General features: G+C 40.1%; 1 protein-coding gene across 5 annotated transcripts; it reads right to left on the bottom strand.

Annotated features, from left to right (window-relative positions):
• Window positions 1-390: 390 nt before the first annotated feature.
• emsy (EMSY transcriptional repressor, BRCA2 interacting) lies at window positions 391-23,943 on the bottom strand. Of its 5 annotated transcripts, none has more exons than XM_042431369.1 (20): window positions 23,684-23,943; window positions 20,970-21,078; window positions 20,594-20,693; window positions 20,391-20,465; window positions 19,451-19,626; window positions 19,209-19,364; window positions 17,442-17,701; window positions 16,219-16,459; window positions 15,124-15,339; window positions 14,713-14,862; window positions 14,322-14,495; window positions 14,031-14,167; window positions 12,586-12,750; window positions 8,692-8,902; window positions 8,350-8,517; window positions 6,711-6,866; window positions 6,273-6,430; window positions 5,446-6,027; window positions 2,996-3,400; window positions 391-2,151 (listed from the first exon to the last, which is right to left on the bottom strand). In XM_042431369.1, exons 1-20 carry the CDS (start codon window positions 23,684-23,686, stop codon window positions 1,969-1,971), a joined length of 3,825 nt encoding a protein of 1,274 aa, XP_042287303.1. In that variant the 5' UTR covers window positions 23,687-23,943; the 3' UTR covers window positions 391-1,968. The 5 variants fall into 5 exon arrangements, with proteins under 5 accessions (XP_042287303.1, XP_042287302.1, XP_042287304.1 ...); XM_042431368.1 differs by having other exon boundaries at window positions 2,996-3,397; window positions 12,586-12,759; XM_042431370.1 differs by having other exon boundaries at window positions 391-2,139; window positions 12,586-12,759.
• Window positions 23,944-25,761: the final 1,818 nt, after the last annotated feature.

A 25,761-nucleotide genomic window follows, 5' to 3' on the forward strand; every position in this document is an offset into this window, starting at 1 on the left:
TTTGTACGTTAGATAAGAAGGAGACTTTAGCAGGAAAGCTAATGTGGGTTGTTGTTCAGAGTCTGCGGCTCTTGTGTTGTGTAGCAGGATGCAATCAGGCTCAGTGTGACCGTCTGCTCTGACTATGACAGAAACACCATGTTATCACTTTATGTAAAGATTTGATTCGCTGTATCAAACGATGTATCAAACGCCATGTTACTGCTTTGATTTGTAGTGGTACAATAAGGACTCCAGCTACGTAAGTGGATGGTGGAGCAGTATTTAATCTAAATAATGTAAAACTAGCGGGAAATCACAGAATTTAAAAGATGAAAATATCTACCTGTTGCTTTCTGATTTTTTCTCAAAGGAGAACACAGGGTAAGTGATTTACAAAGCAGAGATGTATGCTGTAGTAGACAAAGACAATTTAATTGGACTTTTTACAGGAAAAGATGCATTTTGATATACAGAAGCACTTAGAAATGGTTGGTAAACAGCAGTCAGAAGTTTGGACACACTTTCTCATTCAAGTGAACGGGAAAGTGTGTCCAAATTTTTGTATATCAAGAGATAAATTCTCATCCTGTGTTCAGTTAAATGTGACTAAAGTTACAACTCAGCACCCTCAAACCGGGCGTGCTACGGTTGGTCGACTACATGACTCTCCGGAGCCGTTTCCTCAAGAGTTCAGCAGAGTTAGAAGTTGGTTTTCTATTGTTTAACAGAGTGAACGTGCACGTGAAAGCTCAACAAAGTTGGACTTGACACGAAAGATTTGTGCACATTTACTTTGTCAAAGCATCAAGATCCACTTTGATTCTGACGCAACGATTCCATTAAAATGAACTCTGGTCTGACTGGACCAAACGAGTCATCTCATCCTCGTCTGGTTTGATTTAGACCATTTAAAAAAAAAAAAAAAAGAAACTATAAAAAAACAGTTTCTTGAGTCCAACACAAACACTTACCCTCTCTGATGAATGCAACACCACATTTTGACCTCTTTTTTTTTTTTTTTGCAACCAATAAAATGGCATAAACTGAAATGTTCTACTCAGCTGATTTATTGTGCAGATTACATGATTTCTCTCAAGTAGTCTTCTAGTCTGAAAAGGTATAAAAGAAATGCATAGTCCAAACACTATGCAAAAGCAAATGCATACTTCTTTTTTCTCACAGGAACTTTTTGAACTCCAGAATATATATCTTAAAAAAACAGTACATTGCGCAATTGTTGTTTTTTACATTACATCAGCTAGAATGACCAGTAACACATATGTCTGACTCAATCCATCCTCCAGGACTCTTTTCTGGTTCTGCTTTATATTCCACACAGCACTTCAAATCTGCTCCAGCTTTGTTTTCTCCTCTGAAAACTAAACTTCAATCCCAAAAGAGATTTTACTGTTACAAAGTTTCAGTCAAAAGAAAATACAATTCCTCTGCTGATAAAACCTTCAAGTCATCAAAAGAAGATGTCACTTTGTACAAAAGTCTGCGTGACCACAGTCACTAGTGGGGTATTTGAAACACTCAACAACGTAAACATAAATGCAGTCCTCTAAAAACAGCGGGTGCAGTGGTCTGACCCGCGCGGTACATCTTGAAATGACGGTCAGTGGCAGGGTTCAAAAAATCCAAATAATCAATTTCATGAGCGTGTAACTATCTTGCAAAGTCCTGCAAGTATCCATGTTGACATTCTGTAACAATTAAGTGTGTTTGGAGAGGCTGCTTTCCAAATGTCTGGGTCTGGACTAAAACTAATTCTTCCACATCGCTGCCGCGTTTCACATCCAGCGCTCCCTCATTGGCAATAAAAATGTGTGATTTCCTTGTGGAGGGGGGGAAACAAACTAATATTTTACACAAAAACACTATAAAAAACAGCCAGAACGTCTTTGTCCACTGGATCTGAAGCCACAAAGCTGCTCATCAGCTGCTCCGCTCCCGTCAGTGAGACGACCTCTAAGAGTGGAGAGGCTACGGTTGGTCGGGTGGGCTGGCTGCCGTGGCCTCGTCGTTGCTGCTGTCCACCTCCTGCTCCATGGGGCTGTCCTCCTCCAGCTGCTGGCTGGTGTAGTTGGTGATCTCCAGGAAGCCGCTGGGCTCCACCACCACGTTGGACTGGCTGGAGTCCGGCAGGATAGAGTACTGAGGAATCACCTGCATGTGTTAGTCACATTAGGGTTTCAGTCAGTTCACTTTCCACTACGTTATGACATGTATTAGTCTACTGATACTGGTGTTTCATGTACATGTGTAGGTGAAATTACTTTAATTAAGATATTTTTTCATATCAGTTCATATTGATATTAGAGCTGCAATGATAAATAGCATAAAACTTGTTTTGAGTCTTTTTTTTTTTAAGAGAAAAATGTCCAAATTCTCTGATTCCAGCTTCTCAAATGTGAATATTTTCTTTTTTCTTTACTCCTCTATGACAGTAAACTGAATATCTTTGGGTTGTGGACACAACAAGACATTTGAGGATGTTAAATTAGGCTTTGGGATCAACATTTTTCACCATTTTCTGACATTTTTTAAATCAGTTGATAATGAATATAATCGTTAGTTGCAGCCCTAATTGATATATTTCACAATATAATTTAAGTCTGTATTTCTATTGAGCTGAAAGATGTTTCTCATAAATTACCCTAGAAGTTACAATCATTTTTTAAACCTACTTGTTCCAGGGGCTAGGTCTAATTGCTGGTGCTTCAGGTGATGCATGGGAGTGTTATCAATCTTCTAATTTATATGAGGTGTATAGTTTTTAGTTTTTTAACAGTACAGACTAGCGATTCTGCATTTGCTAAAATGTCTTTTTTAAATATATTTGTAGGCTAATTAAGTTGGACAATATCTGTAATAGCAAAGACTAATGCTCTTTTTTTATTTGTGTAGATATATATTAACTGTTTAGCTAACATCATTGTTTATTATTATTATGTACATTTTTTTTTTTTTTTTACATATTACGTACATATTTTTGTGGAGAACATCTTACCTCAATGACCTCCAGGTCTTCTTTGTTCCTCTGTGCTGTGAGGCCCTGCATACAGCTGAACTGCTGGGGCTTCGTGTGGGAATGATGCATGGAGGCCGCAGAGCTGCTGATGAACTGACCCGAGTCCAGGGTGCCTGAGACGGCCTGGACCTCCATGGCTTTCCCCAGAGGGCCGCAGTCGCTGGAAGAATCCACCACCATGGGCTCCGTGCTCGGGTCGATCTCCGCCTCCATCATGGAGATCTTCAGGATGTCAGACACAGAGGGCTTGTCCCCCGAGGGCCCGGAGCTGGACTCTGGGATCAGTTTGGCGGTGGCCTCGCCGCTGCTGAAGACCGGGGATGAGTGGTGGGAGCTGCCGAAGCTGATCTTGGTGACGGTGGCACTCTGTGTGATGATTGGCTGCTTTGGTGAAGATATATGAAGAGAAAAAACAAATGTAGGAAAGAAGACACAGTTTAAGTCATGCACGTTTATTACTGTCTCTGTGATTTACATTTACTGTCAGATAAGTGAAGAGCCCCAAGGAAACAGATGTTAATTTTTATTACTGTTATAAATCAATCCTGTTTAGCAGCGCTAGTGGGACGGATTTAGCGATGACAGGTCGTTCTGCCACTTTGGTCTAGACTGAAATATCTCAACGTCTTGCATGGATTGCCATGAACTTTGGTAGAGATAATCTATATGGTGCAGAACATGAATCGTCATGACTTTGGTGATCCCCTGACTTTTACTCGAACACCACCAGCGGGTCAAAGTTTCAGTTTGACAAATATTTCGGTTGAGTGTTTGAATTACACCGTGGCTTTCAGGGTGTTTCTTTTCATGCTCTGTGGGGTTGTTAAAAAAGCACCGCCACATAAATAACTGATATACAGTACTGTGCAAACGTTTAGGTACTTATCCATAATGCAACATAATCAGGGAAGCATCTGATCGGTTGGAAATTTATTCTGCAGCACGACGACGACCCCGAACATCCAGCTAGAGTCATAAAGAACTATCTCCAGCAAGGAGAAGAACAAGGGGTCCTGCAACAGATGGTCTGACCCCCACAGAGCCCTGATTTCAACATCATGCAGTCAGTCTGGGATCACATGAAAAGACAAAAGCAGCAGAGACGCCGAAATCCACAGAAGAATTGTGGCAACGTCTCTGAGATGCAGGAACAACCGACCTGCTGAGTACCTGAAACACTGAGGAGAACTGCTGCATTTAAGTTTCTTCTTTTTGTATTAAGTTAATTGATAAATAAAAATGATTTATACTATTATTTCTGAAAGCATCCTCACTTTAATTAAGTGCCTAAAACTTGTGCCCAGTACTGTATATAGTTGAATTAATTGAAGTTAAAGTAGGCTTATTCTGTGGTCAGATCCGTGTTGTGAAGGAGATACATCTGTCAAAAAACAACAGACAGCTTCATGAGGGAGCAAGAGAGACTTAATTAAGCTGCCTGCCTCTTACAAAGAGTCTTACAAAGAAAAAAAAAAAACATAACTCACCAATTTTTGGCCAGTTACATGACCAATTTGTCATTGCCTGGGAAAATCACTGTGGGAGTTTGTTTCCTGCATTCTGTTTTTGTGTTTGCCATAAAGGAGAAACCTGATTCACAAAAGGTGTTAAAACGAGAAGAACAATCAGGTTTTCACTGCATGCTGATAGACAGAAAGGTAGTCTGCTTTAAAGCCGTAATATGTATCTATCCTGCATTTAAATGTCTGAAGTGTGTCCACCAAACAGCGTCGGAGAAACACTGATTTTCTTTAACATGAAACTGCTTTATCACTGTTTTTACCAGTTTTATTCCCGTGTACGTTTGTTTTGGAGAGGAGGAGACCTCTGGGGATAATTCAGCTCATGGAAAAAAACCCGCTGAATGTCTGCATCTCAAGGTTTCAGAGAAACAAGCTGAGCAAATGTTAACAGCAGCATGGCTCGCAGCCCCTACCGGACGTCCTGTACCCACCAAACAGCGACGGAGAAACATCGAGTTTTAATGTGAAACTGCTTTATTCAGTGTTTTTATATCAATTTTCATCAGCGGATCTGTTTGTTTTGGAGAGGAGCAGACCTCGGCGGATGATTCATCACACTCCGTCTTTTGTTATTGTTTTGGTTGAGAGACCCCTAGCGGCAGAGATTTACATATTGTGTGAAATTTTTGATTTGTTATTTTTGTCTGAATTCAACTCAACAAAACGGAAGAGCGGCAGCGTTACGCAGCTATAAATTAATCTCTTCTTGCTTATCAGGCTTCAGCCTGTTCAAGGTAAACATGATAAATGTTTTATTGCATTTGGGAGGAAGGTAGGGAAACCCTAGCACCATCACACATACTGGTTACATCAGATGCCTCAAGGGACAAAACAAAAGATGAGTGATAAGTGTTGGGACAGGAAGTTATTTATGTATTACTCCCGGCAGGGTATAAAACCGCTCACCTGGCTGGAGGGGGTCTTTTCGGTGCTGACGGGGTGGTGCGCCTGCAGTGGAGGAGGGTGGGACATTGAAGTGTGTAGGGGCCTGTGGTGGGATGTGGGTGCTTGCTGGAGCTTAGGGAGCTGCGGTGTCACCAGGGGCTTGGTCGGTGTGCCCGGGGTGGAGAGCTTCACCACCGTCTGGGCTGGTACAGTCAGGGGTCTGTCCTTGGGGCTCTGGGTTAAGGTCTGGGGTTTGGATTGACTCTGCTCTCGTAGTTTAGGGAGTTTCTTAGTCAGAGGGGGAGTGGAGGGGAAAACAGCGGAGGAAGAGGAAGGCTGGCTGATCTGAGGTTTGCTCTGCAGCTGCGGCGGCGGCGGCGGCGGAGGAGTTGGCTGGGTTGAGGTGGAGCTGTGTCGGCTCTGCTCCGCCTCTGCCTGGCTCGAGGGTGGCGGCTGAGCGCCCGCAGGGTGGGGGGTTTGCTTTACTGGATCTGTGGCTGGTTGGCTTGAGCGGTAAAACAAGCCTGTCTGCGGGTCCAAGGTGTCGCCCTCCAGCTCGCCAACCTCCAACACGGTCTCGGTCTTACCGTGGCTGTCGGAGGGCTGAAACACAGTCGCAAAGAAGATACTGAGGGATGAGGTAACAGGGGCAGTGCAGGAATACAACAACACAACAACTAAATGAGGCACACTGGCCCTTTTAGCTTGAATCTTGCATTTGGCAACACTGTTAAGATAAATAATTACTTGATTTTTACATTAAATTCTATGTATGCTCTATTTTTGAACGTACTACACTACCATTAACAGGGGAACAGTGGTTAAGTCCTGCTCTGAGGGGTCCTCACCATGTGGCTGACGTGTGAGGCTGTGGCTGCAGAGGACACAGCAGCTGGTTTGGTTACCACGGTGACCTGGCTAATGGTTTTGTAAGGCTTCCCCAGCAGCTGACTGGAGGACATGACCACGTCATCCTCCGACGGCACTCCCACTCTGCTGACTTTACCTGGCAGGAGGGGGGAGGACATAGTCGAGCTGTCAGGTGATCATATTAAAAGTAGGGCTGGCTGAACACACGCATACACTCGTCACACAGCTTCTCTTCCTCCAAATATTAATAACCCCCCCCCAAAAAAACAGAACTATGTTCTACGCTATAAAATATGAGGTTTTAGTTTGAATTTAGCTCATCGTAAGCTGCTGACCACAAAGAGGAAGTGCACATTGTGTTGCAGTCCTGTGAATATTTCATACAGTAGGTCATGACGCAGATTGGAGAGGTGTACCTGCTGCGATGTACTCGGTGCTGGGTTCAGCCTCTGAGGTGGAGGGCCTGGGGGACTCGGGGCTGGGCTTCTTCTCCTGGGCCAGCTGGATGGGCACGGCCATCTGGCTCAGGTCGATGGTGTGCTGCCTGGGTTTGGACTCTCCTTTCTCCTTCACTGTCAGGAGGAACAACACTCAAATTCAGCATAATGTACTGATTCAGACCTGTTATGAATTCTTAGTTAAGGTTAGGGGTTCGCAATTTTTCAAGTCTGTCTTAAAACAACAATCAGGTGCTCAAATGAACACTGACCATTAGACGATCCCTTCGTACTGAAAGCACATTTGAAGGGGATCTTTTAATAGCCAGTAGGAACAAGAGGAATGATTACAGCGAGGAAAACCTCTTTCAGTGTTCATTTGAGCACCTGATTGTTGTTTTAAGACACGCTTGAAAAACTGTGAACCTGTCTTTTAACAGCTCATGTTCGCAAATGAACTTGAATCATTTCAATCAGTGTTAAGCTAGTGTTTAAATAAAACTACTAATGAACATTTCCTACACATGTTTCACTTTAATAACCTAACAGAAAAGACAGGGTTTGAGTTGCCGGGAGGCCTTTAATGTGAAACATCTGCACAGGAGGTGTTGAATTTCACCGATGGTAGCTTAACAGCAATAAAAAAAAGGCAAAGTAGAACTGGAACTGGACTAAATTAGTGAGCGAAAACAATACTGCTGTTAAAAGCAGAAACAGAGTGGTGAGGATGACATGACTCTGTTGTTGCACTGACTGATTAACTGCTGTGGAAATGGAAATGTGCTTTGTAGTAAATTTACCACGAATAGAAAAACATGGAGGAAGTTTGCATTATTGGCAAACAGCATCGACAGTAAATAAAAAGGATACAGATCAGAAAACAGGGAGGCTTCTTACTAAAATGTGCCAAAATATACTTATAAAAACAGGGAAAAGTAAGAATAAAGGTCTGTTTCACATAAAGTTCTGGTTCTCTTGTAGTAATTAACATCCTCAGGCCACTATTTGAGAATTAAATATATTAGAAGTTGATAACAAGGTGTTGTTCTGATAGAGAGCCAATAACACTAAGCAACACATCCATTAAAATATGGATCTGATGAACTGGACTGAACTTTATGCACTAAATCACAATTATCTCTGTTGGGAATTTACATTCTGAAGTAGGGGAATATCATTTGATGTTTTATAATGCAGATCTTATGTACAACTCCAATTGTTCCCACATCAAATGCTTTGTGGGAATCTCCATTACTTTGTGTCTACTCATCAACCCAGTTCCACATGTTTGTAGCCCTATGAGCTTAATAAATCATCGCCTACGGCATGAAACATAGTTGACACAGCTGACACAGCTGCTGAAAGGACATTTACATTTATCTGACTAATAAAAATTTAAATCAGCTTTGCAAAAACTGTCAGGCCAAAAGATCATCTATTTTGGTATTTTTTGACAGATCTGGAGCAGTTCCCTGCGGTTCTTTGTAGTATTTCACATGAGCTGACAGTCTGATGTTGTCAGCATGTCTACAGGTGATAATGGTCCCTCCCTCCTCCCAGCTTTCCACTTCCCTCTCCCTCATCACTTTACATGCTTCCCGTGACACAAAAGGCTCACCTGTTGTCTGTTGCAACTCCAGCAGGGCTTTGATGGTGGAGGTGGCGGACTGGGATTCCCCGCCAGACACCTCCTGGTAGATGATAGTGGGGCTGGATTCCACAGCTACTTCCTGCTCGGTCCAATCCTGCTCTCTGGAGGTCACCACATGCACTACAGGCTGCGGATCTGAGGAATGACAGAAAGAATGTGGGAAAGTTTTAATTTTTAAGGAACCCTTGTCTACTGCAGCTTTACAACAAACAGACATTAACTTCCTCTAGTATTTCAGAGCAGCAACAACTGATCTATCTGATCTTATCTCTTGACTCTGTGCCACGGGAAAGGAAAAGAGATATTTACCTTGGGCACTGCCATGGGAGGTCTCACCGGCTAAGCTGCTAGTCTCTGTGAAACTGCCGGACTCGTCCTTTGCGGACCCGTCCTGGCCTGAGGTCTGACCCTGGCCCATGTCTGCTGAGCGGGTCACCTGCTGCAGCGTCTCAGTGACCAGCTGCCTGGTCTGTTCGCTCACCACCGCTGCCTGGAAGACTGGCTTAGGTTTGATGAGAACCTGGAAGGAAACCAATGGTACATGTATTCTGTAAAGCACTGGCTTTCGTAACTGCTGTGCCCCCACCGAGCCCTTCACCAACACCAACACCATGTTCCAAATTTGTTCTTTTGAATCGATGTTAAATGTTATTTAACATTAGCAGTTATATAAAAGTCGCTGTTTGTTGCACTACTACCACAGGCAGAAGCAGGATGTTTCAACCATTTATCCAATACTTTTAGTGATCTATTTCACTCTTCTGCTTGCTTGTTTTGACAAGTTCTCAATGACAGCAGGTAGGTGTTCAGGTGTTACAGCTGACTCAAGTTTGCAGGTGGTGAGTCTGACTTTAGTTGGTATTGCTTATTGTGACATTAAATATACTAAAGATCAGTTTAATACCGGTTTTTAATCCTATTTGAGTGTGTATTTCATTTATTAATACAAATATATATATTTTTTTTTTAACCAAATCATAATTTCTATTTTGTCAAATAAGCTGAACTACTCCCAAATTTTTCCACATAACTCCTGGAAACTACAGAAGTACACCAGGGGAACAAATACTCCCGGTTGGAGATCACTACTTTAAAATAACTGGCAAAGTTAGCATGAGGATAACGGCAGAGGACATTATCTACAAGAGGTTTCTTATTCATTACTGACTTGCATGTTAAGTGAGCAAGTCATAAAACCTCAATCCTCTGACGTCAGAAGATGTATTTCCGAATTAACAACAGTTATCAGTGAAAAAAAGGTTAAAAATTACGTTTGCTGGAAATAGAGGGGTTTTTTTTTTTTAAACGGATGCCATTTTCGTCATTGGAAAGTGTTTTATAATGTTGGTGTCACTATGCTGCTATTAAATAATGTGAGGTGATTTTAGATTGCGTTTTCTTAGTTTTTAGCTTATCTGATTTGTGGTTTCGATGAAACCACACAACGGATCATCACCGTGGGTGTTTAATACAGTGTGTTCTGTATATGTATACTGAGCGTAGCTGGCTGACTCACTGACCTCAGTTTCCCCTTGATGACTGAAAACAGAAACTGAATTCAGGCTATATTTAGACTAGACTGGAGGGATGAGTTTGATATTGAAACTATGACATAATGTTAATAATGTGAATGGATACGAAAAAGAAAGCAATAAAACATTTTTTTAATGACACGACGCTCAATCTGATCTTTTCAATGCGAACAGATACTTTTATAATTACTATTTAATTTCAAACTCGATAGAAACAAAAAAACACAATGAAACTTGCATGATGGAATTTACCCTCTCAGAATATATTGTGACACTTGTGTCTTATATGAAAAAATCCCCCAAAAGATTTAGAAAGAAATATTACAAGATTTTAGTGGCTGGCCTGATTATCACTGATACTAATCAGTGTTTCCCCTGGTTTGACGTCTTTGGCCTGGCGGGGAGCCAAAGACGTCAACCTTTCTGTTTAGCGTCTTCAGTTTAGGCTAACCCATTGTTGCTAACTTTGGAGCTAGCTAAGTTTACTGCCAGACGGACAGTCTGGCAGTAAACTTATTGCTAACCTTTTCCTCTGCTTCGCTCACATTCACCGTCACTTTTCTGCTGCTCGCTCTCTCGTTCACTCAACCACTCACTCACCTGCTACGCCACATTTTACACTTCGGAAAAGCGCTGCACTATTGATTTCCGAATGAATGGATATTCGGCTTTATATTTGGCATTAAAAAATATTTTTTAGCCTGACAGGGGATCTCGTTACTATTATAGATGAAACACTGCTAATAACACATTGTATTTAGAGGGGGCTTTTTCAAGCTACACACTATGCTTTATATGACAAGTTAAAGGTTCCCTGTGGAGTTTTTTTCTATTTTCTGTTAGTGCTACGGAGCAGTTTTTTTTCTATGAGTGTGTCCCCGTTTTGTTGTGGATTATGTGATACACAGTCCTGCCAATGGTTTCCCACTATTCCACTGATCTACAGGTGGCTGTACAAACAAAGGCAGAGAACAAGAAGACCGTAAGCTAGTAAAAATGGATGTAAACAATGCAGGACTTAAAATGCAAGTTTTTGTAAGTTATATGAAGAAGGAAATGGATTCGACACATTTGTAGATCACAAGGATACACACAATGAGTAACAGTGAATGTAAACATAACCTTTGTTTTGATTCAGTGGCAATGAGGAGCTGGACATCAGCCCAAGTGGAGACCATGGTGATGTTACAACGGGGCAGCATTTAGAGAATGTACAGGAGGACCAAGCATTGAACCCTGTGGGACGCCTTGGAGCCGGGGTATGGTGCAGGAGATGCAGTTGTTGATGCTCATGAACTGTTGTGTGTCAGAGAAATGTGACCTCAGCCATGAAAAAGTATTACCAGTGATGTTGAGGGAGGATTTAAGACGGGAGAGAAGAACGGTGCGGTGCATATTGTCAAAAATGAGTAAGGTCGAGGAGGATGAGGAGAGGATATTGTTGTTTCTGTTGTTTTTCTGGCTGTTTCTATGCCATGTCCAGATTGAAATGGTTCAAAAAGATAACTGGAGATGAAGTAGGTCTTGAGTTGCGAGGCGTCATGTTCCATTATTTTTGACATAGAGAGGAAATTAGAGGCGGATGGGTGTTTCTTCTTAAATCACTGGGCATACTTTCAAATCTCACATCAAGCATTCTTAGTATTTGTCCCTCTTGGTTTAGTCTTTAAAAACATTTTTAAAAAATCCCCAAGAACCGAAAAACACCTACAGTTTCGTTTGCCCCATTTTCTCAAGAATGGTTCAGTATTTGAGTTATGTATAATTATCCCCTCTGACAGGGGACAGGCCTGGGCAATAATTAGAGATCGTAAACTACAAATGAAATACAAAAACATAAAGTAAAATCAAGTAGACCAGATTTTCTCATTTCTATCTCTCCTATGTGATCATTTATAAGATGATAATATATCAATATTGTGTTTACACATTGTGGGTAAGAAACTTGATCATGTTGCAGGAGACAGACACTGTAGTCTACAGCTGTTTGACATACAGGAAGTAGTCAGCATTGCACATGATTGTTGTCACTCCCACTCGGTCTCTCCCAGAATGGGGGAAGTAAAGGGAGGAAGAGGAAAGGTCAGTGTTAAACCTCCAGTATACATTTGTTAACCTATAGAATTGGGGATGTTTCTCTTCTGTTTAAACTGATGCATGTTTGGGGTTTTTTTTGTCTGTTACTTGATCTCACTTCTCCAGAAAATATCCAGTGCAGGTGTCATCATATTAACGACTGAGGGCATAACTCAGAAGACAGAACAAGTCATCTTCTTGAGAAGACTGAAAAGAGCAATTTGTTCTCATTTCCAGAGAAAGAAACTTTTGTCTTGCCCTGTTTTCTTCTGACTGTTGAAACTGATCTTCTGTACTGACTTCTAAAAGGAATTTTGAAAGATACCCTTGTGGTTACCTGATGTCAGTATGTCATATGAATATCCACTTGATGTTTGTGAAGAGTCATATGATAACCTCATTGTCCTGTGGTTAACCAAAATGTTATGAGGATATTTAAACAGGTGAAGCTTTAAAGCCACTATGTGTGGAATTTGGAAATGTCTGACTTTAGTGCCCCATGCTGGAAAATTTTCAAAAAAAAGACAGAAAGTAAAAGAAGGAAAGTAAACCAAACAAAGAAACATTTGATCAGCTGGTGGAGAACATGTCTCACCTGTGTCTTGCCTTGCTGGCCGTAGACGATCTTGGTTGGGATGATCTTGGTGGCGGTGGACTGGGATCCAGAGCCCATGCCTTTGGGCTGGGTGACGATCATCTTGGTAATGGGTCTGGAAGCGGTGATGATTGCTGGTTTGGTGCCCTGAACAGCCTGCAGGCTCTTTTCACCCTGCCGCACAGCAGCACAGGTTAGACAGTATCCCACATATCTGACTACAAACAGCAGCACCAGATAAAACCTCAGTAAAGTACAGCAGACACTGTCAGCTAATATTTATTTATAACTGGTTTACTCTTGGGTAACAAATGAACTACTACTATATAGAAATAAAATTAAAATAAAAAAACTTCAAATGTATATTTAATTAAAAGAAAACTTTCTTATCTTTGCAACAAAGAAACAAATTTCTCTTAAAATTATGTTCTGCACTGAAAATAGTATAATAAGTTCAAGATATAGGAAATTTAATTTAAGAAACTAATTATTACCATATTCAACACATCTTAAGGCCTTGAATTTGAGAATTTAAAGCCACAATGTGTACAATTTGAAAAATTGCACCACCCGGTGGTAGTATCAAAAAATTACACTATGATAGGTGGCAATGCATGTTTCTACCCTCACCTATGAAGGGAGCTTGTTCAATGATTCAACTTGACCCTACTGAAATCCAGGAGTTAGAACCAGGAGCAAATTAGCTTAGCTTAGCATAAAGACTGGAAGCAAGGGATGAACAGGTAGCCTGACACTGCATGCCAGTCTGTCCTGGCAAAGGGATCCCTCCTCTGTTGCTCTTTCTAAGGTTTCTTCTGTTTTTTCCCCATCGAAGGTTTTTATGGAGGGAGTTTTTCTTTATCTGAATTGAGGATCTAAGGAAAGAGGATGTTGTATTGTTGTACAGATTGTAAATCACACTGAGGCGAATCTGTGATTTATAATATTGGGCATTGCAAACAAAACTGACTTGACTTGGCTCTGTCCAAAGTTAAAAAAAAATAAGCATACCATCAGCTGTAATATGATGGCAGTGGTTGCAAAATGGTTAAAGACAAGGTATGAATGTGTGTCATTGTGTTAATGAAAATACTGAAAAAGAGAAGGACTGGTTCCCAGCGAAACTCCCCCGGATAAATAAAGAAATGTAAATGCCCAATGGAAAATCCAGGAAGTCACTGCACCTGGCCACTGTTTGCATATAAATAATGATTATCTAATTCCCCAACAACTTGCTTACATTAAACTGACACGATAAAGATGTGTTAATTAGTGAGCTTTAGAAGTGCTTGTAGACATATTTTTCAACTTAAGATCGAGCTAGGCTTCCAGGATTTATGCAAACCGAAGCTCATGGCCTCCCGACTCCAGTGAATGAGTGTATTTCAGAAATTTCAAACAATTCCTTCAAAAAAAAAAAAAAGAAAGTGTTGTGTTTGACTGACCCCAGCATTTAAAAGTGTGGTGACCACATTCTTGCCAGGCAGTCCTTGGATTGTTGCTCCTTTGCCTGTGGTTTTCTGGACCACAATAACATTTGGTTTGGAGGTCATGGGGATGGTGGTGATCTTAGTTGTGGTGCCTGTGGCGGTGGGAAGACAATATTTTATCAAACCATAACTAATCTTTCTGAGACCTGCACAAACTGTGTAGCTATAACAATCTGTCATGTTTGATCTAGCCGGAGTAAGTTACAGACATCCGTGCAGAGCTGATACACGACATCACTGACTCACCAGACACGATGTTGCTGCTGATGATCTTCCCACCCAGAGTAGCTAAAGACTTGGGCACCACTGTGATGATGCTGCCGCTGGTGGTCTTGACATATGTGGCTCCACCACTGGAGGCTGATATTCTGGCTCCGATGCTGGGGCTCACAGTGGGTCTCGTATAAGTGGCCTGGGAAGCTGCACAGAAAAATAGTGTTGCTATTAAATAGCAAATCTCAGTCCTTTTTGAGTGCTATTTGAAATGTGCCCATAGCCTTGAGTTTTTGATTTTTGATTATTTGATCTGATTGAAGAGTATGAATCTTCAGTAGATGGCGCATCTGTTATTTAAAAAGACTCCATTTACTGGATTGGAGATTTTGTTCTAAGCTGCCACTGGTTTTGGATTACTCACCTGTGGGCTGAGTGACCAGTTTGGTGGTCATGATGGCTCCGTTGCTACTGACAACCATGATGGGTGATGAGCTGCTGCTGGACAAAGCCACTGATGAAGGCTTGGGCAGGATTTTGCTGGGCTGAACCTGCTGAGTGATTATCTTCACGCCTGCATGCACACAGGAAAAAAAAACACTTTTATATCGTGCAACATAGTCACACAAAGTTATATTTCTGCAAGAATTTAATTCGGAGAAATAATATGTTGCATTTTTTGCCTCAAAGTTCCACTAAATGACTTATGGTCATTAATATTTTAACAAAAAATTTAGAAAGTAAACTTTTAAAAATATGTTTTTTTCTATTCTTTTAGAAAGAACAAAAGAAAAAGAAAGAAAGACACATCATCATTCATCCCATTGTTTCTTACCAGACTCTTGCTTGATCTGAATGGTGGGCTTGCTGCCAGGTGAGGCAGTAGTGGTCTGGGTCTGGCTGACACTTGAGCCCATAGGCAAGCTTTGCTGCAGCTGTTTAGGTGACTGCTGTTTGGGGAACTGGGCCAGGATCTGAGTGGGTGACCCCACCAGCGTCTTAGGTGAAGGAAGCCTGGCTGAAGCTACCTTCACTCCAGCTGAAGCTGCACCTACAACAGTGAAAACTGACGGTGAGACTAAACGCTACCTAACCAACAACAAACAGCAGACAGACAGAGTTAGCAACTAGCTAGTGAACATAGTTGAGCATTTAGCAGCTAAAGAGCTAGATATTTATTCCTCAGAGGTTAGTGGAGACTAAACAGCTAAAAGAAGAGAAAATATTGGACTTAAATTTGTTGCATTGCCAAAAACAGAACTCCAAATAAATGCTAATTTTGCTCTATGTGTGCTGCATGTGTAAATAGGCAAATGATGGCTAACATGTTGGCCAAAACAACTTTAAAAAGGTTGTTATTTGTCAATGTTGTGTTTACAGCTTGCTCTGCTGCCCCCAAGTGGCCAATGACAAATCTATTAATGCAGCTTTAAAGCAATAACAAACTGCACAAGAGGCTATTCCTGTAATTTTTCAATGTTAAAGGGTACATATGATGCATATTTCCAGGTCTATATTTATATTCTGAGGGTTTATTGGAATATCTTTGCATGATTTATGGTTAAAAAAAAACTTCTTATTTATCTTATACTGGCTCTTTCTGCAGCTCCTCTGCCTGAAACAGGCTGTTTTAGCTCCTGTCTTTTTAAGGTCCCCTCCTGATGAGCCCACTCTGTTCTGACTCGCCAGCTTCCAGAAACTATGTAAACAATTAATAGTCTTGTTAATAGTGTTCTTTACTCAAAATGGAAACTTCCCCAAAAAAAACGGACATGCTTAACATAGACCACCGACATCATAAAAGTATAAAAATAACAGAAAATCTCAAAAAGCATGTTATGTCCACTTTAAACGATGTCTAAAATGCTCCATGTGATATTCTTGGGGATGTGGTACATTTTAGTCACACTAGTGCCGAGGAAAGACATACATGTTGCAACAGTCGACATGACCACTGAAGGAGTAGAGGAGACGACTGTGGTCACTGCGACGGTGTTGGGGTTGGAAGACGGGCTGGAGCTGGCTGGGAAGACCACCGTCTGTTTCTGAGTGGGCGTGGTCAGCATGGAGGTGGAGGCGAGCTTGGACAAAGCAGCGTTGTTGTGGTTGTGAGACTTGGACAGGATGTTGGGTACAAAGTTGGAGCTTGGAGAAGTTGTCACGATGATCACCTGGTCAAAGAGAAGAGAAGCAAAAAATGTTTTTATTTAAATATTGTTATTTCTAAACTTAATAAAGATACTGTGAGAAAAAAATGAATAAAAGTTTTCTTCTAGTGTGTAGAGTGATGTGTCAAGGAAGCATCAGAGCAACTGTTAGGGGTGGGACAAAGACAAAGAAAATTGATATTGTAACATGTTGCAATATTTCCACTAGCAATATGTTATCGATAAACTGGCGCCAAGTATAAATACATTCAGCTACTCTGGCTTACAGCTACCCTCCGCCTCCTTATGGAGAGACTGAACAGACTGCTGACAGTCAGATGAACGGCAATTGTAAGTGACAACGAAGGAGAAATGCAAGCAACGACACTCTCCATGTCTGTACTGGAAACACAGAGAGTCACTAGAAGCACATTCATGGCCGTTTGTAAAAGTTTCTGTGTGGTAACTTTCTTCTAGATGAGCTAGCAGCTCTATTACGAGAGTGTGTCTGTGGGGAGCGTGAGTACGTAGCCACTGCTTTTAATCATGTTAATGTTTAGCCTACCGTCTGAATATCGTGTTAAGCTGTAAATACAGCAGAGTTAGTTATCGGCGGGTTGTGTGTTGTGTTTACTGCTACAGAAAAGGAATAAATCTTTGGGTTAACAGCATGACGTTGCCCCTCTGTTGTCTCTAATCAGGCTCACTAACGCTGCCAGCAGCTCTGTGAGCGGCACAAATTGAGGCTACAGTTAGAAACGTTCCAATATTTATACATGGCAGCATTTCTTTTCTGTGAAACTAATATATTCTTAATAAACACTGTACATTATCTGACTATTTCCTGCTCTTTGAAATATTTTTTTCTTTCTTTTTCAGTTACAGATATATCTTAGATTATTTCTTTGTGATATATCGTGCATTGCCTTTGTTGTGATATATCATTATCATGGGAATAATATCGTGAGTTCATCTGTGATTCCCACCCCTAGTAACTGTTCCTCACCTTTTGTGTGGTTGTATTGGTGGTCTGGATGGTGGGCTTGGTGAAAGTGATCTTGACGGGGGACAGGTGGGGCGGCAGGGAGTTGGCGATGCTCTGCATGATGTTGCTCATCTTGGGGCTGCCGCTCACCGGCACAGTGATGTTCTTGGATACCGGCGGGGACACCTTGGAAACCTCCTTCAGCATCACCGGCGACGAGCTGGACGAGTTGGTCCGCCTTCGCTTGCGAGGCTTCTCGTCTTCGTCGGAACAGCTCACGCCTGCGAGGCAGATTGAGGACGGAAATTCAGGGTATCACTGGCACGAATGACGCTCTGTTTGTGAGTTTGTTTCTCAAAATTTGAAGCATATATACAAAGAAAAGTAAACCGACAAAGTTTATAGTTTAATGTTTGAACATCTCTACTTTAAAACCCTGATTTGCAAGTTCATACCATTCTATAAATCCCACAAATTAAACTGTAAGTGGTTTTAAAAGTATAAGTGTTATTGAATCTCACTGTTATCTTTCCTCTTCTCATTCCTTTTCTAAATCACATTGCTTGTACCAGCTGTTTAAAATGCATGCACACATTGACAGCAGATGCTTGTGGAATTTTCAAATCTAATCCAACAGATCCTAAGAGACGCCGTGTTTGAGAAAGTCAAATCCGAGCCAGTGTGAAGTCTGCATCGTGGGGAGAATTTCTGGATCGTGTGTCTCATGGAAAGCCTAAACCGTCACACATTGTAAAAAAGGATGAGTTTCTATCAAGGCATTAGTTTTGAGCCTTGAAAACTTGCTGTTCTTGACACAAGAATGATGTTACGGTCAATCTGTAGTAAGTAAACAAACCCTGTAGTGCCTCCTCAGTGCATTTTTTAAATGCCTGAGCAGAGCAATGACCACTGAGAATGCATTACTCCCGTTCTTGCTGGTTTGCCTAAAATCCAATCGATGAAAACTAGGAACCACAATCTACTGTCCCGTCCCTGATTACAATATGAAGCTTATAAACAGCTGAGAAAGATAACTTTGCTTTTCTTTCAAAAGTAAAAGAATGCTTCTCGTGAATGAAACCGAATTAAATGTAAAATCTAGTAATTATATCAATAACTGTGGTGTGACTCATCGTATTTGAAGATATTACCATTTATTTTAAGGGAAATAGTTGAAAAGGAGAAAAGAAACTTCACTGGAATCAAGTGAAACAACCTCAAACCACCAGCAGGCTTCTCGCGGGAAAAATTAAAATTTTCCACCGAGAAACATAACAGTCGGTTTTAGCTTGAAAACACCCGTTCATATATTCATACAATTGGTTCAAATAATGAGCGTTCTCCCCATTCTTATTGATTTTCTCTGGAAAAAGGTGCATCAAACAACAAAGCATCAAGTGACAGAACAGTTACTATTTACATATCTGTACTAACTAAACAATGGTGACTTGTTAATGGACATTTTTGCATTGCAGGGTTTGGCTGGTGATTATATTCTACTTAAACTATACTATACTACTTAAACCTATTGGCCTCTCCACCTTTACTTTTAATTAAACTAGAATTAAAATGCTTTATTATATTTCCAGTGAAATTTCTCACCAAAAGGCAGAATACCAGGCATCCATTTTTTCTGGTAATAGTAATGACGATGCATTTATTTACAGTGTAGAACTTTTTCAACTAAATACTATTTTTTTCCCCCATACCATATACTTGGTGATTCCTTCTATCATTGCAAGCTAAAGGGATAAAAGAGCAAAAGATTGATATGATGATGACACTCACTTTTCACGTAGACAGTGCTCCCGCTGGGCAGCACCACCACGTTGGACGAAGGGCTTGGCGGTCGTGGTGATTTCACCGTTGCTCCTATGGTGCCGCTGGTCGCTGTTGCGCTGGTGGAGGTGCAGGTGGTGCTTGTGTAGGAATAACATACAACCACTGCAGGGAGGAGATGAATCATGTCATTCAAGGTCCGATCTGTTATAAAAACAGCTTTAGTCTGATACAAAGTGACAGTGGCCCACCTTCTTTGTTTCCCGTTTCAGCCGGCAGCAGAAGGGAGGCATTCTGATTGGCTGTGGCGCTGGCTACAGCGTTAGCCGTCACAGTAAAAGCCGTCTGAGGGACCAGCCTCGGCATCAAGGGAACAAGCCGGCGTCCTTCAATCGACCATTCTGACGAGCTGTTAGGACCTGACATGCTGGGAAAAGATGTAATGCACCGTTAAGTACTTCAGTCACTGATGGCTGTTTGTAAAACTATGATTCCCAGTGCAGCGGTGAGCGTATGGGCATCAACCTCACATTCGGTGCAGTAGATCTAGGCGACTTACTGACGCACTTTTACAGTCAGATCCACACAAACAAACTATACAATCCTTTTCTAAAGGACTATTCAAAAGTTGTGTCATGTTTTACCTGATTTAATGCAAATAAAATAAACAGTAGTTAACATTATTGGTGACTTAAGCATTAAATATTTTTCAAAACTTGCCATAACATGCTTTTAAAAAAGATTTTAATTGAGTCTGAATGTTTTTCTACCTTCCATATACACAGTTATTGTTGTTCAGTTATTGTTGCAGACTTCATAACATGAATATGCACCTCCAGCTGCATCACCACATGACACTGTAACCTAGGTTTATACTTATGATTCGTTTGTGGCATTTTATAAAAACATAATCCCTGCTGTTCCCCGACAATGCACTGAAACGCTGACCATTCCTGTCCTGTCAAAAATGAATTTAAAACATAACTGATAAAAAAAAAACTGACTTCTGAACTGATGAGGATGGCATTCTTGGGAGTATTGTATTTGCTCATTGTTGCTGAAATCGACAGAAACGCTAGAAAGAGGATACAAAAGTTAACAAATGAATCTGCTCGTTCCATTTTCTGTTACTCCGCACACTGTAAAAGGTGCTGCACATAAACCCTCAAACATGAACGGTTATACACTTACTGATACGCGATGGTGGTGAGGCGTTCATCATTGACAGCCCTACGAACTTCTGCACGATGGCGCTCCGTTGATATGCTGAGATGGAGGTGGATGGAGAGAAGGTTACGGCACATTTTAAATAAAGCAGTTTGTATATAAATAAAGTTTGTCTCCAAAAACCAGTAGAAACCGCTTCTCTGACGTCATATGCACAAAACAATTACCCGAGGATTTTAGTGAGCTCTCCCAGGAGATCCTTCTTGTCCTTTGTCAGGTCTCCTTGTGCTCGCAGGGCGCTGATAACCCCGGCGTAAGCCTCCAGCTCTGGGAGACACAGAAACACGTATCAAACACCAAACAGCAGCTCATTCATCAAGTAGAGCAGTGACACCGATTAAGCCAGTTTATACCCCAATATATAAACATTTATATCTGATCAATTTGATACACAAAAGGATGCAAGTTCAACCAGATTAACTCAAATATAAGTTTTTAAGATTCTTATCCCAAATTAGCTGTAAAGAGTGTGTAAAAAAAGCAGTATATAGTATGTTTTATTCTGAAATCTTCCATTATTTACTTTGCCCTGTATAACCTTACCCAGTTTACGGAGAATTCTTTTGCACTCATCCCTGCCCAGGTCAAGGATGGTGGGCCATACCACCGGCATGGTACCAGTCAGCACCGGTTTCTCCAGCTGAATCATGGGCTAGTTGGAGAGTAAACAATAATACATCTTAATAATACATCACATTTCCCATAAACCATGCTGCTGCCTGCCCCTCCCAGGCACTGCACAGCACTGCACTGTTTATTTTAAGAAGTCTTAACAAGGATGAAAGCCAGTGATAACTTGACAACAGCAGAAAGTCAAATGGATGACGTCACATGAGGTGCAAACTACGATGTTAGAAAAGTGGACGTTTATTGGGTTTGTTTATTTTTTGCTCCTGTTTTTTGCCACACTTATTTTTGTATAAATATACTAAACAAATCTACTCTAAATAATCACTTTTGAGCTATCAACGTTACCACAGCAGTCTGACTGACACGATAACTGTCTATTATATACAATTATGTTAACTGGAATAAATCCCATGTGAGCTAATTTTGTTTTCTGAATCCTTGATGTATTTTAATTTAGTGTATTTGAGTTTAATTGCGTGAAATATTCCCAATAAAGAAGCTTTTCTCTCAGAGGAACTGTTGTGAGTAATAACTCTGAAGCTTTTAAAGCAAAACAGGCTACAGGACAAAAGGTAGCTTTGTTGAGATGCCATGTGTGGGAAGACAAGAGACAAGAGCTTAGGAGAGGTGCCAACAATTAACGTTTTTGTACTGCTGATGTTATTTTATCATGGCACATTACTGTAGAGTTGTTTATCTTTGAATTGTCAAACAGAGATTAGGTAACTAAACTGCTAAACGTATATTTATGCTCTACGCTGCATTTTACATTAAATTACAGAAAAACTACTTTCTCCTCTGTATCTATTTCATTTGTTTCCAAAAGCACTTAAAGCAACAAAACAGTCCTATTTATCTCTTGAGACGCTGGAAATATGAATAATAAATGGATTTTCGTCGATTAATGTTACTGAGTGCATGTTTTCTGTATCTCTTTTGAGTAAGAAATAAAAAAAAGAGAGAGAACTTGGAAATAGAAGCTCATGAAGAGAACTTAAAAAGGAGAGGTTTACAATTCAAGTCTCTCAAAACAACAGTCAGGAGCCCGAATGAACATTGAAACATGTTTTTTTTTTTTTTGCTGTAATCATTCCTCCTGTTCATGCTGGCCATTAGAAGATCCCTTCATAATGCACTTATAATGGAAGTGATGGGGGACAACAACAAAGCATCTGTTCTCTAGTGTAGAAAAAGATAATGCTGAACTCTATTTAAAATAATCTAGCATTTTAATTCATGTTTACATTGTTATTTTATGGCATTATCCATCACATCGGTTATATTTCAGATTCATCTGTTAATAATCTTTAAAGTACTGTGTGTATATAATGTTACATATGTATATACATTGTGTAAATGATTAAAGTATCAATATTTAGTACACTCCATGGACAATTATGCACCTTAATACCTCAGCAATATCAACCTGACTCACACTAATGTACAGTGCACTAAACTATAGCATATTAACATCATTGAACAGTGTATACTCAGTAAACAGCATATTATAGTTATGGTTATATATCTAGTCTCTACTCTATTTTCAGTTATTCTGTTTATTTTTTTATATTTGAGTTAATCTAGTTATTGTATATAATTTATATAATTTAGTCTTTAATTGCCTTTCTTTCTTTTAACGACCTAATCGTTTTTGTATTTAGATTTATGTCAAGTGGCTGCTTAAACAATTTAATTTCCCTGCAGGATTAATAAAACACGATCCATCCATCCATCCATCTTGTTTTGCTTGTTGTATGATTATTTTGTTTTTGTCCTTGTTTGTCTGCTGGTTTGATTGAGTGTGTACTGTTATTGGTTGTGTTTTAACCTTATAGGACCACAATGGAAATAAGCTTTTAGCTTTATTGTGTTTTCATCCTTGATCATTTTAATTGTATGTCAGTACTGAGTGACTGTAGTCTTGTATGTACTTCTATTGTTGACAAATCTATCTATCTATCTAAATTGTATAACTAACGACTCATTAATCATGACCGACCTAGACGTGGATGAGCAGCCGAACAACAATAGATGGATAGATGGATGGATGGATGGATTGATCAATTAAAAAATAACTCATTCATTTAAGGTCAGGGGTCTGGAACAATAGAATTGAGGATTTTCCAGCCAGGTTTAGCTAAAATCACATTAACTAACATTTTATAAATAATATTATTACTTATGGCAGACTAGAAAAACTATTTAAGACCTTTGAGAATGAAATTTAAGACTTTTAAATACCTTCTAAGGCCTTTTTGTGAAGGAAACTCCTAAATCAATGCTTTTTAAGACTTTTCAATAGAAGGTCCTAACGATTACAAACTCATAAAGGTTGCTCTAACGTTACTAGTTTGACATGTTTGAGGAAAAGAGAGGGGTCATTTATGTGCAGTGTTTTCTTAACGGAAATCTGGGTCAAATCGTGTCAACACAACGGGAAACGGCGGCTGGTACTGCCGGTGTGCATTCTTTCTAATCGTCCTTTGATCTACTGCAAACCAAAACAATGCAGCAACGTTAAAATACATTTATACAACGTTCAGAGGAAGACCTAATATCTTGGCTAGGATGAACCTCCGACTTAGTAACATCATATTTTCGAGTAGAAAACCGTTGCAGTGTCTTACCATCCGTTAGCAAGGCAACTTCAAGGCCTCGGTAACGTCAATAAATCCGACATCCAAACGAACATGGCTGACCTGACGATATTTAATTAAGCAACCGCATCGTGTAGTTACTCTCCAGTAAAAAGGTGGCGAAGAAAACATAAGCTAACCAGCTAAAATAACCTAAACTCCCCACAGATGTACTAGTGTTTACGTTGTCGGCTAACTAGCTGAGGTTAGCCTGGATGTAGTTGTTCTTCTTCTTCTTTGGTTTTTACTGGCGGACTACATACCAACGTTAAAGATGCATGGCGCCACCTACTGTACCGGAATTGTAGCATCATGACTTCACAAAGAAGTTTATACTCTGAATATTAAACCTGTTTAAATATTTATATAAAGCCCTTTGATGCTGTAATTGTTTGTCCCCTGTCTCTAACAGACCTTTGATGCTCCACTCCCTTCCCATATTTACCACCCTGCCCTTCTCCCTCTTTCTACACTGAACTTTCTACAACCTTTCAGACGCTTCCCTGCAGTTACAAGTCTCACATTTATCTGACACTGTCTTTTTCATGATAAAGTATAAAGTAGCATTGAGTCTTGTATGTTTTAATCTTAACCTAGAAAAAAATAACATTTTCTTTCCTACATTTACCTCTATTACTTCTCACTCTGACAGACTTTTGCATTTTGTAATAATCTCTACCCCTTAGTGTCGTTATTCCAGATTTCCTGCCAAAATGTCATTACTCCGCAGATGTGCGGGATGTGTGGGATACTTGATGTGCCTTCTTCACAGCAGGCGCCATGCTGCCACCTACAAGTCAAGTCAATTTTATTTGTAAAACAGTTCAAGGTGCTTAACATCAGCATAAAAGCAACTGATGAGCACAATAAAATCGTTTTAAAGCAAAGTTTAAAAATACAGAAATACAAAAATTAATAATGAACAACAAATCACACACCTACAGGTGAATTACAACAGTGCAGTTGCGTCAAAGCCAACAGCAGCTCCCACATCAGTTTAAAGATCCCCTGCAGACATGTATTAAAACATATGAAAATACTCTGCTTGGAACAATAATGTGTGTCTGATAGGTTTTTATCAAAAAAGCATAATTATCACATTAAAATCCTTAAAATGACATCCTCTCCCTTAAAAAATTCCATGATCTATAAATTTAATTTCAGAAGTTTAACTGCTGGACACAAGATGTCTCCTACTTCACTGTAAAGTCCATCCTCAGTGTTTGTTCACTGGATGCTCCAAGTTTCCACTTTCCACTTACGATAAGTGAATACCGGACCAGGACTGGCTTCCAAACTGGTTGTGATGTCATTACTCATGCTCGTAGGCCCGTCCCCTTAAAATCAGATTTACAATGAGCGCAGAGAAACTTTCCACTTTCAGCAGATGAATGTGAAAACAGCTTTCCAGTGTCAAACACACTTACATCATTCTGCAGAGTGAAGCTCAAACATTACATTGTAACCCTATTCCAAACAAACAAAAAACAGCCTGAGCTGGTTGAAGAATTTCAGATCTCAGCAATTTCATTAATCGTTTTTTAAACACTGTAAATGTGTACAAATACAATAAAGCCGTTTTAATCAATAAGAGTTTATGACACAGTAAACACTCCTTGACAGGTGGGCTAAATGCCACTTTTCTCTTATTGCTTATTTCTGTTTGAATACAACGTGTTTGCTCACGATTGATCAAATAAAAACATTGTTCTTCTCTGTTTATGAATGGAAACACTACTTATTGCAATATGCCAAACTACATTAAAATATGGTAGCTGTCTACTCAACACAGTCAAAGTACCTGCATGTAAGTGTACAGTCTATTGCATGTAAGTCTACACTTACATGCAAGTGAATTTGACTTTACAGAGTATTCAGTAGTTGTTAATTGAAACTCACTGTTGTCATCACTATTAGTAGTCAGTTACACAATAGTTTGTCGAATAGTATGTCATACATTTTGCTGTTTATGGTAAAAATCTGTAAGTATGCACTAGTGAAAAGTGCAAATTAACAGTAATGCACATTACTGTTAATTTAAACTGCTTTTAGCTGTATTTGCACAAGTG

Source organism: Thunnus maccoyii, chromosome 13 (assembly GCF_910596095.1).
Source record: "Thunnus maccoyii chromosome 13, fThuMac1.1, whole genome shotgun sequence".
NCBI classification, from domain to species: domain Eukaryota; kingdom Metazoa; phylum Chordata; class Actinopteri; order Scombriformes; family Scombridae; genus Thunnus; species Thunnus maccoyii.